Source organism: Rutidosis leptorrhynchoides, chromosome 4 (genome assembly GCF_046630445.1).
Source record: "Rutidosis leptorrhynchoides isolate AG116_Rl617_1_P2 chromosome 4, CSIRO_AGI_Rlap_v1, whole genome shotgun sequence".
NCBI classification, from domain to species: domain Eukaryota; kingdom Viridiplantae; phylum Streptophyta; class Magnoliopsida; order Asterales; family Asteraceae; genus Rutidosis; species Rutidosis leptorrhynchoides.
Window position 1 is genome coordinate 290704161 of NC_092336.1, and position 13793 is coordinate 290717953.

The 13793-nt window shown below is 34.3% G+C and overlaps 2 protein-coding genes across 2 annotated transcripts; both read right to left on the reverse strand.

Annotated features, from left to right (window-relative positions):
• Nucleotides 1–332: 332 nt before the first annotated feature.
• On the reverse strand, nucleotides 333–887 carry LOC139841666 (uncharacterized). Its single transcript, XM_071831872.1, has 2 exons — nucleotides 872–887; nucleotides 333–691 (listed from the first exon to the last, which is right to left on the reverse strand). Exons 1-2 carry the CDS (start codon nucleotides 885–887, stop codon nucleotides 333–335), a joined length of 375 nt encoding a protein of 124 aa, XP_071687973.1.
• A 1958-nt stretch (nucleotides 888–2845) lies between these two features.
• On the reverse strand, nucleotides 2846–5665 carry LOC139841667 (uncharacterized). Its single transcript, XM_071831873.1, has 6 exons — nucleotides 5477–5665; nucleotides 4280–4450; nucleotides 4005–4142; nucleotides 3673–3822; nucleotides 3333–3497; nucleotides 2846–3079 (listed from the first exon to the last, which is right to left on the reverse strand). The coding sequence occupies exons 1-6, from the start codon at nucleotides 5663–5665 to the stop codon at nucleotides 2846–2848; spliced, it is 1047 nt and encodes a 348-aa protein (XP_071687974.1).
• Between the last annotated feature and the right edge of the window lie 8128 nt (nucleotides 5666–13793).

A 13793-nucleotide genomic window follows, 5' to 3' on the forward strand; every position in this document is an offset into this window, starting at 1 on the left:
GCATAACATAGCATAGACCTTTTCTATTTGAATACATGTGCAGAAGCAAAATGAAACCATCAAACTGTACACTTGCTTACCATCACAATCAATTCAATTGCTCAAAAATAATCAAATTCCATGAATACGGTTTATACCTCATCACTAGTCTATCAAAATTTAACAACAGTAGACTAAAACTTATAACATGTGTACAACCGAAGATGGATTTACAATGGTCGGTAACCCTAGAATACGAATGTGTAAGGATATACAGAGAGAGTGGATAGCCACCTACAAAAGCAGAAAACTTGAACAATATTTTGTTTATAGGCATATGTATATGATGAGTCTCAGAGACTAAAGTCAGTTTCCAAGTTTGGCATTGTTCTTGTGGCCATAGCAAATGGTGTTGTCATGCTCCCGACTATGGTCATACGCAACGCTTCACCAGCATCTGCAGCTCTTTCTAGTTCACTCATTCGTTTTCTTCTCCTGTATCTCCATGCCCACACTATCAGCAACCAACAATGCAATACTACCACATACTGACCCAAAAATTCCCCACACATTAAAATGATCGTTCTTTCTACTAGTGTGACGACCTTCAAGTGGTGCAGGGGGCACTGGCACACAGGAGGGGCTGATGATTCAACAACAACCGAAAAGTGCCCCTGTTCAGTGGTTAAACATACATTCCCAGATACCAAATCTATGAAATTTACCAAACCATGTAGATCAATTGTGGACCAGGTAAAGAGTAATAAGTTGTGGACCAATTGCCTAAATTTTGGTACACCAGAACAAGTCTTTCGACATACGGTTGCTCACTTAAACCAACAGGAATTCGAAATTCTTTAAACGTCTGAACACCTCTATGAAAAAGACTTACCACTTCTAAGCGTCATTGCTGAAATCTCAATCCAGTCAAATAGGGAGGTACAATACCACCAAACGGAATACCAGTATGTGGATGAACAAATGCATGATAAGCATAGTCCTACAATGTTGCATCTGAAACCCTTGCAGGCTTCGACTCAGGATTTATAAATTGTAATTCGACTTGTAGCAACAAGCAGGAGCAAATTAACAAAACAATTTTCGTTATATTTTGAAATTGAAACCTCATCTATGGATCAAATCACTAAAAATCAACACGAGGAAATCAGTCTAAATGTCAAAACCCTAACAATCACTACTAAAAATTCCGAATTCTGCTACTTCTGTAAACAATGTGGATTCTAAATCAAAAATCTTACAACATGAAATTAAAAAAGATCACAGAACCTAATCCAGCCTATACACACTCAAATAAACCCTAACATTACTTCAAGAGCACACGAATTCATCAATCAAAAACAGGAACAAGTTCCTTAATGAATTATTTCACATTACACCACTTCTTGACGTCATATTTCGTTCAAGAACACAAGAATTTAAACATTACGCAATCAGAACCCTAAAATATCCTATGCATTATTATCAAAATAACTGGACCGGACAACTGTAACTAGCGAATGAAATTGTATAAACTTACTTATAACTAGCTCCGGAGATCGTGAAAACGTTACTAATTCGTCTTCTTTTTTGTTCCCGAAATCAAATATTTTTAAGAAATGATTAAATGAGTTTTGGAAATACGATTTGATGTAGAAGGATATATTAATAGAATGATATGTATGTATGTGTGGGGATTTGCAGAATAACAGCTAAGAATTCTGGAGAAAGTTGATGAAAGTGCCCTTGAAAAGTCGTTATAGGACTATGAGTCAAAGTTATTGACGAACTATACATACCCTCATCTCTTTTCATTAATGAACAAGGATGTACAAAAAAGGTGACAACTGTTTTATATGTAGATGGAAATGAGTCAAAGTTAAACAAGTCAATTTAACTAGTCAGCAAAATCTATTTGTTTATTTTATATGTTGTTACGAGTATTTTTTATTTTATTTTAAAAAAAAAAAATAAGAATCACTAATCTCCGATTAGTGAAACTTGAGATCGGGAAAAAAGGCAAATGAAACTTCCACTTCGGGTTCTTTAAAGATCACATGAAGACATAGATGACGGAGAAGTAATTCAAAAGTTTTTTTTTGGGTTCGCAAGAAGTCAAGAAGGATGGATCAAAGGATGCGGTTCTTGCTTCGTCGAATAAAGGTTTTTTTCCAAAAATTGGCGGATCAAGGTTGAATCCCACTTTCATCGGGCACTTTAATTGGAGACGGCACCTCAAATGTTCTTTCTTTCTAAATCGAAAATTGTTCGCGGAAAAAATATTGGGCGGGAGATCATGGATTGTAAATTTATCAAGCTTGACCATTAATTTTGATACTTGACACGTTTGTTGTGGTTTACTAGGTTAGTGTGATTTTGTTTCTTGTCTTGCCCTTATTCTTGTTGAAATCTTTTGTTCAGTTTGGTCAACTAGTTTCGGTATATGTACGGTTTTACATAGATGAAACTCGGTCGGTATAGATAGTTGTTTTGGCTTTCTACGTACGAGCCTCATCGGGTTTTACCTGTGTATCCTTCGTCGAAGATGTTTTCTTTTCAAAAATGTTTTCCGTACTCTAAATAAGTTATCGTTACTTTTGGAAAAATAAAGTTGACAGTTGATTGCTATGCAAATTTTCATGTTGCACACTTAGCGATCATGCGATGCAGAAAAAAAATAGAAATGAATGCAACAATCCGTGAAGAAGCGTCATGTTACTCTTCCACAAGAAGATACCAATACAAGAATGCTCATCCAAATAAGCTCAAAACTTGTTATAAAAGGCATATTAAATCCCATGTTCTTGGAAATGGGAACACAAAAAACATAAGCAGTAAGATAAGCAACTGCTTGTGGTGTTTTATAAAATTAAACTGATTTGCTTGAACTAGGTGTGCCCAATGGATTCAGGGTGGTTTCTGTGGGTGTGGTTGGTAGTGACACCCCTTTGTTACTCTCATCCAAATACACCATATCTTGCATACTCAGTTGCTGGTGAAATTCAACTATTTCCCTCAAGTATCTATTCTCAAGTGCATATACCGAATTCTCATGAGCCAAACGTCCCTTTTCTGCTAATAGTGTCTCTAACTGAACACGAATCTGATCATATTACACAAATACATATGTTAAATTAGAGTCGCAAGATGGGCAGCTCAGGCACTAACTAACAAATCGAACCCCGGGTGGGTTATGTATTTCTTCATGTTCTTATTTTATCTGTTATCTATTTTACCAACTAAATTTTTCTTAAATTATAAACAACTTAGAAAGTTTTATGAACATTAAAAATAGATTATGGCGCCTAACCTATATCGACACATTCATAAGTAATTTGGTTATAATATTACATTACCATGTCATCGTCTGCAGGGTAGTCTTCCTTTTCGTGAGTCTCGTAAAGCTTTTTATTTTCTTCTTCTAGTTGACAACATTGTTCTTTTGCTTTCGCCAATTCTTCTTTTAAAGTTTTTAGCTCCCGGCCAAGTTGTTTAACCTTAGAAGCTGTTGCAACTGTCACCTGTAAAAGCAAACTTAATCATTAGTCTGTTGATAGTAGATCAGATTTTTGAGTATACAAACACCGTTGCATCCACAAAAGATTAGACTTTTTTTATTTGAAATTTTCAAAAAGTACATATATATATTTTCAAATTTCCCTTGTTATATAAAGAATCACACATTTGACACCTTACGTCGCGAGAAGCCTGAAGTTGGGTTTCTTGTTTTTTCTGTTGTTGCACAGATTGCATTCCACGGTCCTGTTTTTCGTTTTTATTCAATACCATTCTACTATTCTGCATTTTAGGTGTTTCTTGGTTCAAATTTTGAGTATTCTTGTCTGCCTGAAAACAAATGTATGAACAGAAACATATTTCCAATAGTTGTCACAGGATAACAAAAGTAAAACATCCATTATTTTAAATGAGTAAAATTAATTAAATTGATTAGTCTTAAGAAACAGTATACTCTGAATACTTACTAGAAACATGATATTAATAAACATCAATCGACAATGTACATTTACCTCCAAAGTTTTTCGACTGATCTCAATTTGATTAAGCGAAGACTTGAGTCGATCCAAGCTAATACTTAATGCAGGACTGTCTGTTTTCTTTAAATTATCATATGATTCAAATTCACGCCGAGACTGAATACCAGTAAACTACCAAAAAAAGTTATGCAGGAATTGTTAACCTAGAAATCACTATTATTACTAATTACTAATACAATTATAGGAATCTATAACCCAAACGTCTATTTCAAACTTCGAGAAACAAAAGGAGCGAAAACACAATTCACCTGGCTACTTTTGGAAAAGCCAATTTTATGTGGTTTCACACTGCTATAAGTTTTTGATTGTTGTGGAACTTCATCTTCAAGAATTGCTTTAGCTTTTCTGGCTAAAACGCCCCAAAATCCCCGTGGCTCATTCGTACTCTTCATTGATGTATAATCATAGGTTTCAGCACCCTATTCTTCCAAGTATGTATTAGCCAGTTAGCATAAACAAATGTGCTACTACTACAACTTCAGAACTACTATATATGTTACCGCAATATAACACTCAAAGAAGGTTTCAGATGCTAATTACAAGAACAATTTTATAGAATTCTTTCATTTAATTTCCAATAGTCTGACTTTAATATATATCAGATATATAACTATATCTGGATCAACACACATAATCATACAATTCCGGTTAGCACATTAGTTGGTTACAGTTAATGGTATCTTGACATATCCACACACAAAAAATCGGGTAAACAGGTAAGGTTTTCCCTCTTCAGCCTACTGGGGAAGGGGAGTTAACTTACTTAACATATCTACAAACAAAAAAGGAGAGTTTTAAAATTTGATGTAAAAACTTGAGTGCATCAAGTTGATCTGCGCATGCACAACTGTAAACTAATCTGTACTTGTTTTAATTTGTGCAGAATACACCACAATATCTGAAACTTGCAACTAATATTCAATATAAATGAGAGCATTATCACAAAATTTTATGAATTTTCACATGTTTTTGAAAAAATCATTATGTGCTAGCTAATGTAACTTGGTGGCCCTTGCAACTAAGACGTTGAGAGTTCAAGTTATGTTTTGATGCAAAAATGTGTGATTTGGCATAGACACCCTAACCGTGTTTGTCCTTGGCAATCCCACTCTGAAATTAAGGGACATGTGCCTGGAAACCCGCAATGTGAAGGAACAGGTTAGAACCTGTGCCTGTTTCGGATGCAAGCCAAACACAAGGTGGGCCCAAGGATCATAAGCATCTGGTATCACTGAGCTACCAGCTCATTGGTGGTTCAAGTCTACATAATTCGTGGATTATTGTAAATACTTCGTATTCGTGTAATGAGTGTATGAGTTAGCCTTTATGGACGTATATGTATTCATATTCATAAATATACATATACATAATACATTTTAAAATTATATGCATGCGTCAATATTGTAACATAAACAAACAAGTTAATTAAAGCAATGGATCAAAACCTTTGATCGGTTTTTAAACGACAAGTGAAATGCGCGTCCTGAGCGGAATGAATCGAGACGAGGATCAGAACCTCGGTGCGGTAGCGTGCCGAAAGATGTGGTGGTGGTGTCATCGTCGTCCGGCGACCGGCGAATGCCTTCATTGAACGTAGAAGACCTAGAAAGTCCATGCCGTCTACGGCACGCCATGATTATTTATTTATTTTTATATTTTATAATTATAATAATAATAAATAGTCAATTGATTTTATGCATATAATATATAGACAGTGATGAAAACGTAGTAAGCCACCGGAATGAACCGGTAGTACCACCGGAGGGCACCAGAAGGTCAATTTAGCGATGGAAATACGAGAGGTTTTTTTTTTTTTTTTTTTTCCCTTTTTCTTTTTTCTTTTCAGATCATGGAATGTGACCAATACGTACAACTTTAAATTTGTCGTTACGAATTCTTTTCCATTATTGATTGTTAGTCTTATATATTATTTGAGAAATTAGTGCGTTGTTGAAGCTTATAGTTTTTTCAGAAAGTTGGTAGAAACATTATTAAAACTAGCCAGAGAAGTTAGAAAAACAACCATCCAGGCCTAGTCTGGGTGGCCACCAACACTTCCCATGAAGGTGGAGGTCTCGGGTTCAACTCCAAGGGGTGCCCGCATTTAATGACCAAAGCTGGAGGATGCTTTACCCGGTAGCGGTGGGGGGTTGGCTTGCCGTTTACCCGGGGTTTACCTGTGGTGGCCCATAGTGGGGTTCCTCGTAAAAAAAAAAAAAAAAAAAAAAAAAAAAACCTTATTACTTCGTATTTTCTAGAAGTGTTTGATAGATGATCACGCCTAAAACTAAATTGGTGGTTTTAGATTTAAACTTAAGTACTTAATTAATCCGAATTCCAAGAGCGTAAGACAAACGATCAGATTAACCTCACTCGATTGGATCGAATGAGTTAATATCTTGAATGCTGATAAACTCGGATATTGATCGGAATCGTGATTGGAGTTGTACTTTGGACTGCATACTGTTACGGTATGATTTTTGCAGAGTAATAGTGTGTATTCAATGTGTTGTAATGAATGACCCACGGGGTGTATTAATAGATGTTTAGAGGGAATGATGACGTCGCATACGTCCTTTTCACAATCGTAACAAACTTTTACTATATTCGTGGACTGACGTGGTACATGTCCCTTTCATTGGCATAACAAACAAATCCTAACAAACTTTTCAAGATTTGTGGGCTGACGTGGCATATGATTCATTCGTGCGTTTGTTCAGGGACCAAGTGCCTGTTCTGAGACCATGTTTGTTCCGGGACTATGTGACTATTCTGGGATGGTGTGATTATTCTGGAATGGTGTGATTGTTCCGGAATGATGTGCCAGATCCGTCTATGACGTGACGGATGAGCGGCACACCTTCAGTTAGGTTGAAGGACTTATATATGAGCATTGCCTAATGTTATCCAAGTGTTTCTTCGTGGTATTCTCATGGCCGGGTAAGGTTACAGTTGGTTCATGTCCGTTCGTGATGTTCTTGTGGAGGTTACCGGTCGATCAGTGTGTTTGGCCGAGCAGACCTTTATGTAAAAGTGTGATATGTAAACCCTCGGTGTTTTATGTACGGATGTGTTCCCGGACGGCGTTTTATTATACAATATATTCAGGTGAGTAGTGAAGGATGTCTAGCACACTTGTCCGGTAGGGATGGGCTTATGTTAAGTTATCGTCGGCTTCTATCTGGGACACTTTTTCTCGGATGCATATTCGAATAATCTTCTGACCGGTTTGTTTAGGTAGGACCGGGAGAAGGTTTTTCTTCCTGGACCTTTATGCCGGTTCAATTCCGGATGGAATTTTGACAAGTCATATTGAAAATATGGCTTTTTTTATACGGATTCAGTATGCGTATCATCAAGTCCTTCCAGTTTGGTGAGGCCAACCGGAACGGGTGCATTACCAAACTTAGAAAATATGCCCAAATAGCTGATTGGACGTTCATTAAATGCGTTTGTCTTTTGAAAATAAATTTTTTGCAGATACGCCTCTTCTGATGATTATTTTCCTTTCTCAAGTTTCAAAATGATTCCGAAGGAGTGCCTTTTGTAACTTTTCATCATTACCTTTTTTAGACATATGTCCTCGATCTCAGCCATTAGATTAAATTGTTTAAAACCTATAAATAGAAATCCTTTTCATTCGTACCATTTTTTACAATCTTCAACCTTTCATATGCTTGTCTTATGCAAAAACTATAATTTGCACAAAAAAGGTAACTGTTTTCTTTCGATTTTTTTGTTTATGTGTTATTTTTGTCTTTAATTTAATGGCGGATCAGCCTTCCTCTTCGACTAGTGTAGAGGTTGAAGAATCGTCATCTAGGGCTTCGGTAGACGTTGATAGTGTCTTGAGTCTCGTCTGTCACGAATATCTTGATGAGTTGGTACAAAAGTATCTTTTCATTGGAGAATATGGTCCAGTAATTCTTGCTCCTAATCATCAAGCCCACAAGCCTCCGCCAAACATGGTGACCATGTATGGAGCGACCATTACAGTAGGCAACTTTCGATTACCCTATTCAGAGTTTATGTACCAATTTTTTGAGCATTTTGGAATAGCCCTGTCCAGTTACAGCCGCATGCTTATCAGAAGTTGGTTATGTGGGAAATGTACTTCAATTATAATCACATACTTTCCACCGTTCGCATGTTTCGCTATTGTTTTACTATGTCAAAATTGGAAGTGGGGTGGTTTACCATTAAACGAAAAGGTTTCCTTTGGTTCACCGGTGATATAGATACGTCGTTAAAAGAATGGTGTGAATCCTTCTTTTTTTACAAGCATAAGTTGTCTGGGCATTTTATCGCCTTGTGTGAATGGGCTTCGAAGGTGAAGAAATGAGCCAATAGGGTTCTGTTAGTGAATGATGTCGCAAAGGCATGTGTGTTGGCCATCCAAAATTTTCGACTCCCCCAACGACCGTATCCGGAACCTGTGCTTGTTGATCAAACCAAAATCGTTTAGTGTTGATAGATTTTGGGTTTGAGTGCTTGATTTGGGAAAAAGAGCGAGTCGAATATTTTAACTCCAATAACTGTGCAAACCCCGATTTGGAATCTGGATTCCAAGGGCGTAAAACAATCGATTGAATTAACCTTATTCGATTGGAATCGAATAAGTTAATATCTTAGAGTGAAAATTAGCTCCGACGATGATCGGAGCATTGATCGGAATAGAGATAACGACCGGAGTAATGCTACCGTAGTTGATTTGGGCAGAGTAACATTAATGCATCCAGTGTCATTTGAATGAGTGGTCTTGTTTGCGTATATATAGATGTTAAGAGGGAATGATGACGTGGCACATGTCCCTTTCATGGTTGTAATGGACTTTGCCAATCCCGAGGGGTGATGTGGCACCTGTCCTTTTCATGGGAATAATCGAGCAGATCCTAACAAACTTTCCTAGATTCGTGGGCTGACGTGGCATGCAACTTGCTTGCATGCTTGTTCCGGGACAGTGCGCTTTCTCCGAGACGGCGTGTTTGACCCGGGAAGGTGTATTTATGTCGGGTTGGAATACCGAACCGGGAAGTGGTGACGGTACCGGTGGCATGTTGGTTCCGGCTAGGGCATCACAGTGCTCTCAGTCTAGTCGGGAAGGTTTTGCCTTCTATTTATTCCAAGTGTTTCTTCACAGTTAAAATCATCATGACTGGCTACATGATGCCGGATGATGTCGGGGAGTAGCCCTTCTTCCGGGATTGACCGTGCCGGGTAAGATCCTAGCCGGTCGCTACTTTGTTAATGTCGTTTTGAGACGGATCATTATGCGTATCATTACTTGTGATGGGGGAGTGAGCCAACAATGGCCAGATCGTAGCTTCAGGCCTGTCATTCATTATAATGAAGAAGGTGAGGACTGATCCTAGCCAATCTTTATGCTTCCTGATTATGTTTTTATACTAACTGTATATGTTTTCTCATCAGAAATGGAAATCAACAAGGCTATGGCGTTTGGGAATCTTGACCTGTTAGAGTTTGACAAGGTTGCTGTCAACCAGGAGCATCAGCCGGAAGTCTTCCTTTGGGACCTAGAACGTGATGTCGGTGATGGTGCCGAACTGAACCTACTATTCCCGCGTCAGTCGGACGTGAAGAGGAAGACTAAAGAGTTTCCGCAGTTGAGGGACAAGAGACCCAAAGGTATTGGTCACAGTTTTTGTTTGCATTATTTTTTGTCGTAATGAATATTGCATATTGACTTACATTTGTATTATTAATAGTTGCTGTGGGTACTTCTGCTGGTGAAGGAGTGGAGGTGCCAAAGGACACGGTTGTGATTGAGGATGATGAGGGAGGTGGTTACAGGTTTACCCTTGAGTGGTTTGATGATATTGCATTTGACCTGACCTTTTATTGGTGATGATCTCATCCGGGCCTTATCGCGGCTGGAGTTGAACTATGATGGCTGCAAGGATGCTTTGGAAAAAGGGTCCTCCCCAGTGACATATCACTAATGTGATAGGGATGTCGAGATACAACATAACGAATACAAATTCACTGCCTATTCATGATCCAACATTTCACAATCTCAGCCAAGTAACTGATAAAATCATAACACGCACTTATCTTAACCCTATATGAAATACAAATTTTATTGCATTTACTTTCCTTTATTTAATTGTGTACCTTAGACCTTAGAAAACCCCAAAACTACTCCTCTATCTATTTAGCTATTAGGATTATTCTACAGATACGGTTCGATTATGTTGTCTTCTTAAACGAACGACCCTAGGTCATACTTCCCTTACTCACTCATAGGAAGAGGTAGTAGATTTAGGCCCCGCATATTATTAATTAAAACCATACCATCCTAATTAATATCTGAAATAGACGATCGACGACATGACGACACCGGCACAAAATAAACCTTCTGTTTTAGCCATATCAGTTGGCTAGGCTTTTTAATGTGTAAGTAACTAGGGGGTGAATAGTTACTTAGTGTAATTTTGAATACTTTTTCGATTTAGAGCTTGAGATTACTATAGTGTGATTTGAATAGTTTGTTCACAAGTATAATAAATACGAAGATAAAGGATAAGAGAACAAACACAGAGATTTATAGTGGTTTGGGAAGATGTTAACTAATCTTCCTTAATCCACTCGTCAATTCTAACGAATTGAGAGTTAGTTTCACTATGATGCTCCAAACTCGGTGGAGTGTCCAGATGTGATAATCCGTCCTAATCCATCCGGACAAATACATTACATTTTGTTACATCGCGAGGTACTTGACCTCTATATGATACATTTTACAAACATTGCATTCAATAAACTTTATAAATTTTATTATCTAAGATACATTACATTTTGTTAAGGTAAATAATATAATTTATTTATTAATAAATAAAAATTTATATATAAAAATATACTTTTATATATCTTAGATAATAAAATTTATAAAGTTTATTGAATATCATAAAAAAATGTTATGATAGGTTTTATTAAGGTAATTATATTATTTGTATTACATTTTTATTTGATAAAATAACATTGATAATAATAATAAGTAAAGGTTGTATTATTTTGTATTAATAATTATTATTATTCTACTAATAATAATAACAATATTTATATTTACGAAAATGGTATTATAACAATATGATAATTCGTATTAATAATGAAATTTTATATTAACAATGATATTCCTATTAAAAATAATAATTTTCGTAAAGATGATATTTTTTTAATATTAATAATAATACTTTTAATAATACTAATGAAAAATGATAATTTTATCTAAATCAATATCTTTAAATTTCATCATGATACTCATACTCATTATTTCCTAAACAGTTTGTTAATAGATTTTAAATCGTCTTTTATATCGCGTTCATTTTAATAATAATAATAGTAATCCTAATAATTAGGGTTTACTAATATTAGTTCTTAATTATAATAATACTAATGATAATAAATATTATGATAATGATAATACTAATAATAATAATAATAATAATAATAATAATAATAATAATAATAATAATAACAATAACAATAATAATAATAATAATAATAATAATAATAATAATAATAATAATAATAATAATAATAATAATAATAATTAGGTAAAAACTAGAACGACGATAATAACGACGATAATAATAATCATTTTTAATAATAATACAAAAATTTCAATTGACAATAACTTCTAATCCGTTCATCGAATCCATTCGATATCTAAATGAAAAGTTCTTAATTTTTTGCTAGCTTTCCAATGACCTGCATATCTTATACCTTATCTCAATCGCAGGTGTAACTAATTCAAGATTCAACATAACCTATCTAAGGGCAATATCAAAAGTACAAGCATGCATAATCCTATTTCCTCGAGCACTAGTCAGGGATACACAATTAATATGTAAAAATTAATTTACGAGTACTCACGTATCAATATTGAGGTTTAATATTGTAGGAAAAGTACGTAGCTGCAACGGAGATGATAACTACCAAATTGACCTTACGGGCATACCCATGAACCATACCCGTCACCTCCATAGTCATAACCCATAATTTCCTTAGCCCTATCCTACTCATAAAACTTGTCTCGAAATGACCCGCTCATGACCTCGTCGTAGTATTTTATGTATAATACTAATAATAATAATGATAATAATAAGATTATTAATAATATTATTCTTAATAATATTAATAATATTAATTAACCTAAATAATATACGGAGCCATATATATGAGAATTAGAAATGAATCTAGCGAGCCTTATATAGGAGAATGAGACATTGGAATCCAGCTCATGATCATTGAAAATTCTTATGCCGACACTCTTATATGCATATATATATATATATATATATATATATATATATATATATATAATATATATATATATATATATATATATATATATATTTAATATATAATATATTTAATCTTTAGAATTAATTAAATATTATATTATATTTACGCTCATGGTAAAAATATAATTTTTAGAAAAATGACACGGTCGTGGTCTCACGACTCATGTACCACTTTCGATTTTTCGAGCGCACTTTCGTACGTTTAGAAAACTAGCCTTTTACGTTTCGCGACGTGTACCTTTACCAAAAAATTAGACTTAAAACATTGATAACTATATCGCTCAAACTATAACTTGTACTTTTGAATGTTTTGATCATTTACTTCTATTAATCAAAGTTTCGTTATTTATCAAAGCATATTAAATAATATTAGTTTAAATCAAAACATTTTATGACTAAATTAAAATATCTAAATATATACATAATATATAGGTTTGAAATTTTTTGCTAATAATAAAATATTTAGATTTTAACTATATTTCAAAGTATGATTGAAGATCGTTTACCTAATCGAAGATAACATTTACGCTTTAACTTAATTTGATTTAATTCTTTTATGCGCCAACGTCTATTTTGATTTCCTTAAATTTTCTAAATAATCTATCTTAATATTGATCACATATAATGACAAGTGCTACTATCATTTACTTAACTAATTTGAAATAATATTTATTTATTATACATAACCACGTTGTAGACACCCGTTGCACGTTAGTTTTATAATTACTATTTCGATCTATTGTATATATTCAATTTTACGTTATTTAAATAAAACCTTTTAAATAACAATTTCTATCCTATCAAGAACGTTTTAGTTTAATAAAGTTAAGTCATATAATGCATAAGTCATAATGGTTCCTAATTTCTAACTTATAGTTCAATAGTGTATCGTAAGATTAAATCTAAAGGACAATCAAATGTATGTAATCATTTTAATGTAACATATCAAGTGGGTTTATCTAATCGACGAACCTTATTCCAACGATTTAATCATTATGAAAGTTAAATAATTAACACGAGAATTTTTGTAAAAAATGTATTGGAGATCAAACAGGAATCTCCACTAACTTTTGTCTGACACTTGATATGTGATACTTTGTTCTCATTTGAAAATCACTTTATCATTTATTCCGAATACCGTTTAAAAGTAAGGGTTTCCTAATTCAGAGTGGACCTCATAACAGAGACTCGTAATCATAATTCAATGTATCTGATAATTCAATCATTTGATATTATCTTTTAATTTTGTCGATAAACTTACACCGAACCAATGCGTTCATGTAACATATTATTCATTTAATACCTTGCCAGCATTTCCAAGTTCATAAAATAGATCTCATAGCTTATTTTCCTATCGACTAATCCGTTTAATGTTTTATTAATATATCTCAATTTAATAATCACACATATGTATGTGTATATATATTTATTTACACATAAT

Coding starts and splice junctions, on each gene's coding strand:
- LOC139841667 (XM_071831873.1), bottom strand. CDS start 5,665: ATGGCGTGCCGTAGACGGCATGGACTTTCTAGGTCTTCTACGTTCAAT. Junction 4,143..4,279: donor GCTTTTCCAAAAGTAGCCAG/GTGAATTGTGTT, acceptor TTTTTTTGGTAG/TTTACTGGTATTCAGTCTCG. Junction 3,080..3,332: donor ACCCTGCAGACGATGACATG/GTAATGTAATAT, acceptor TAATATGATCAG/ATTCGTGTTCAGTTAGAGAC.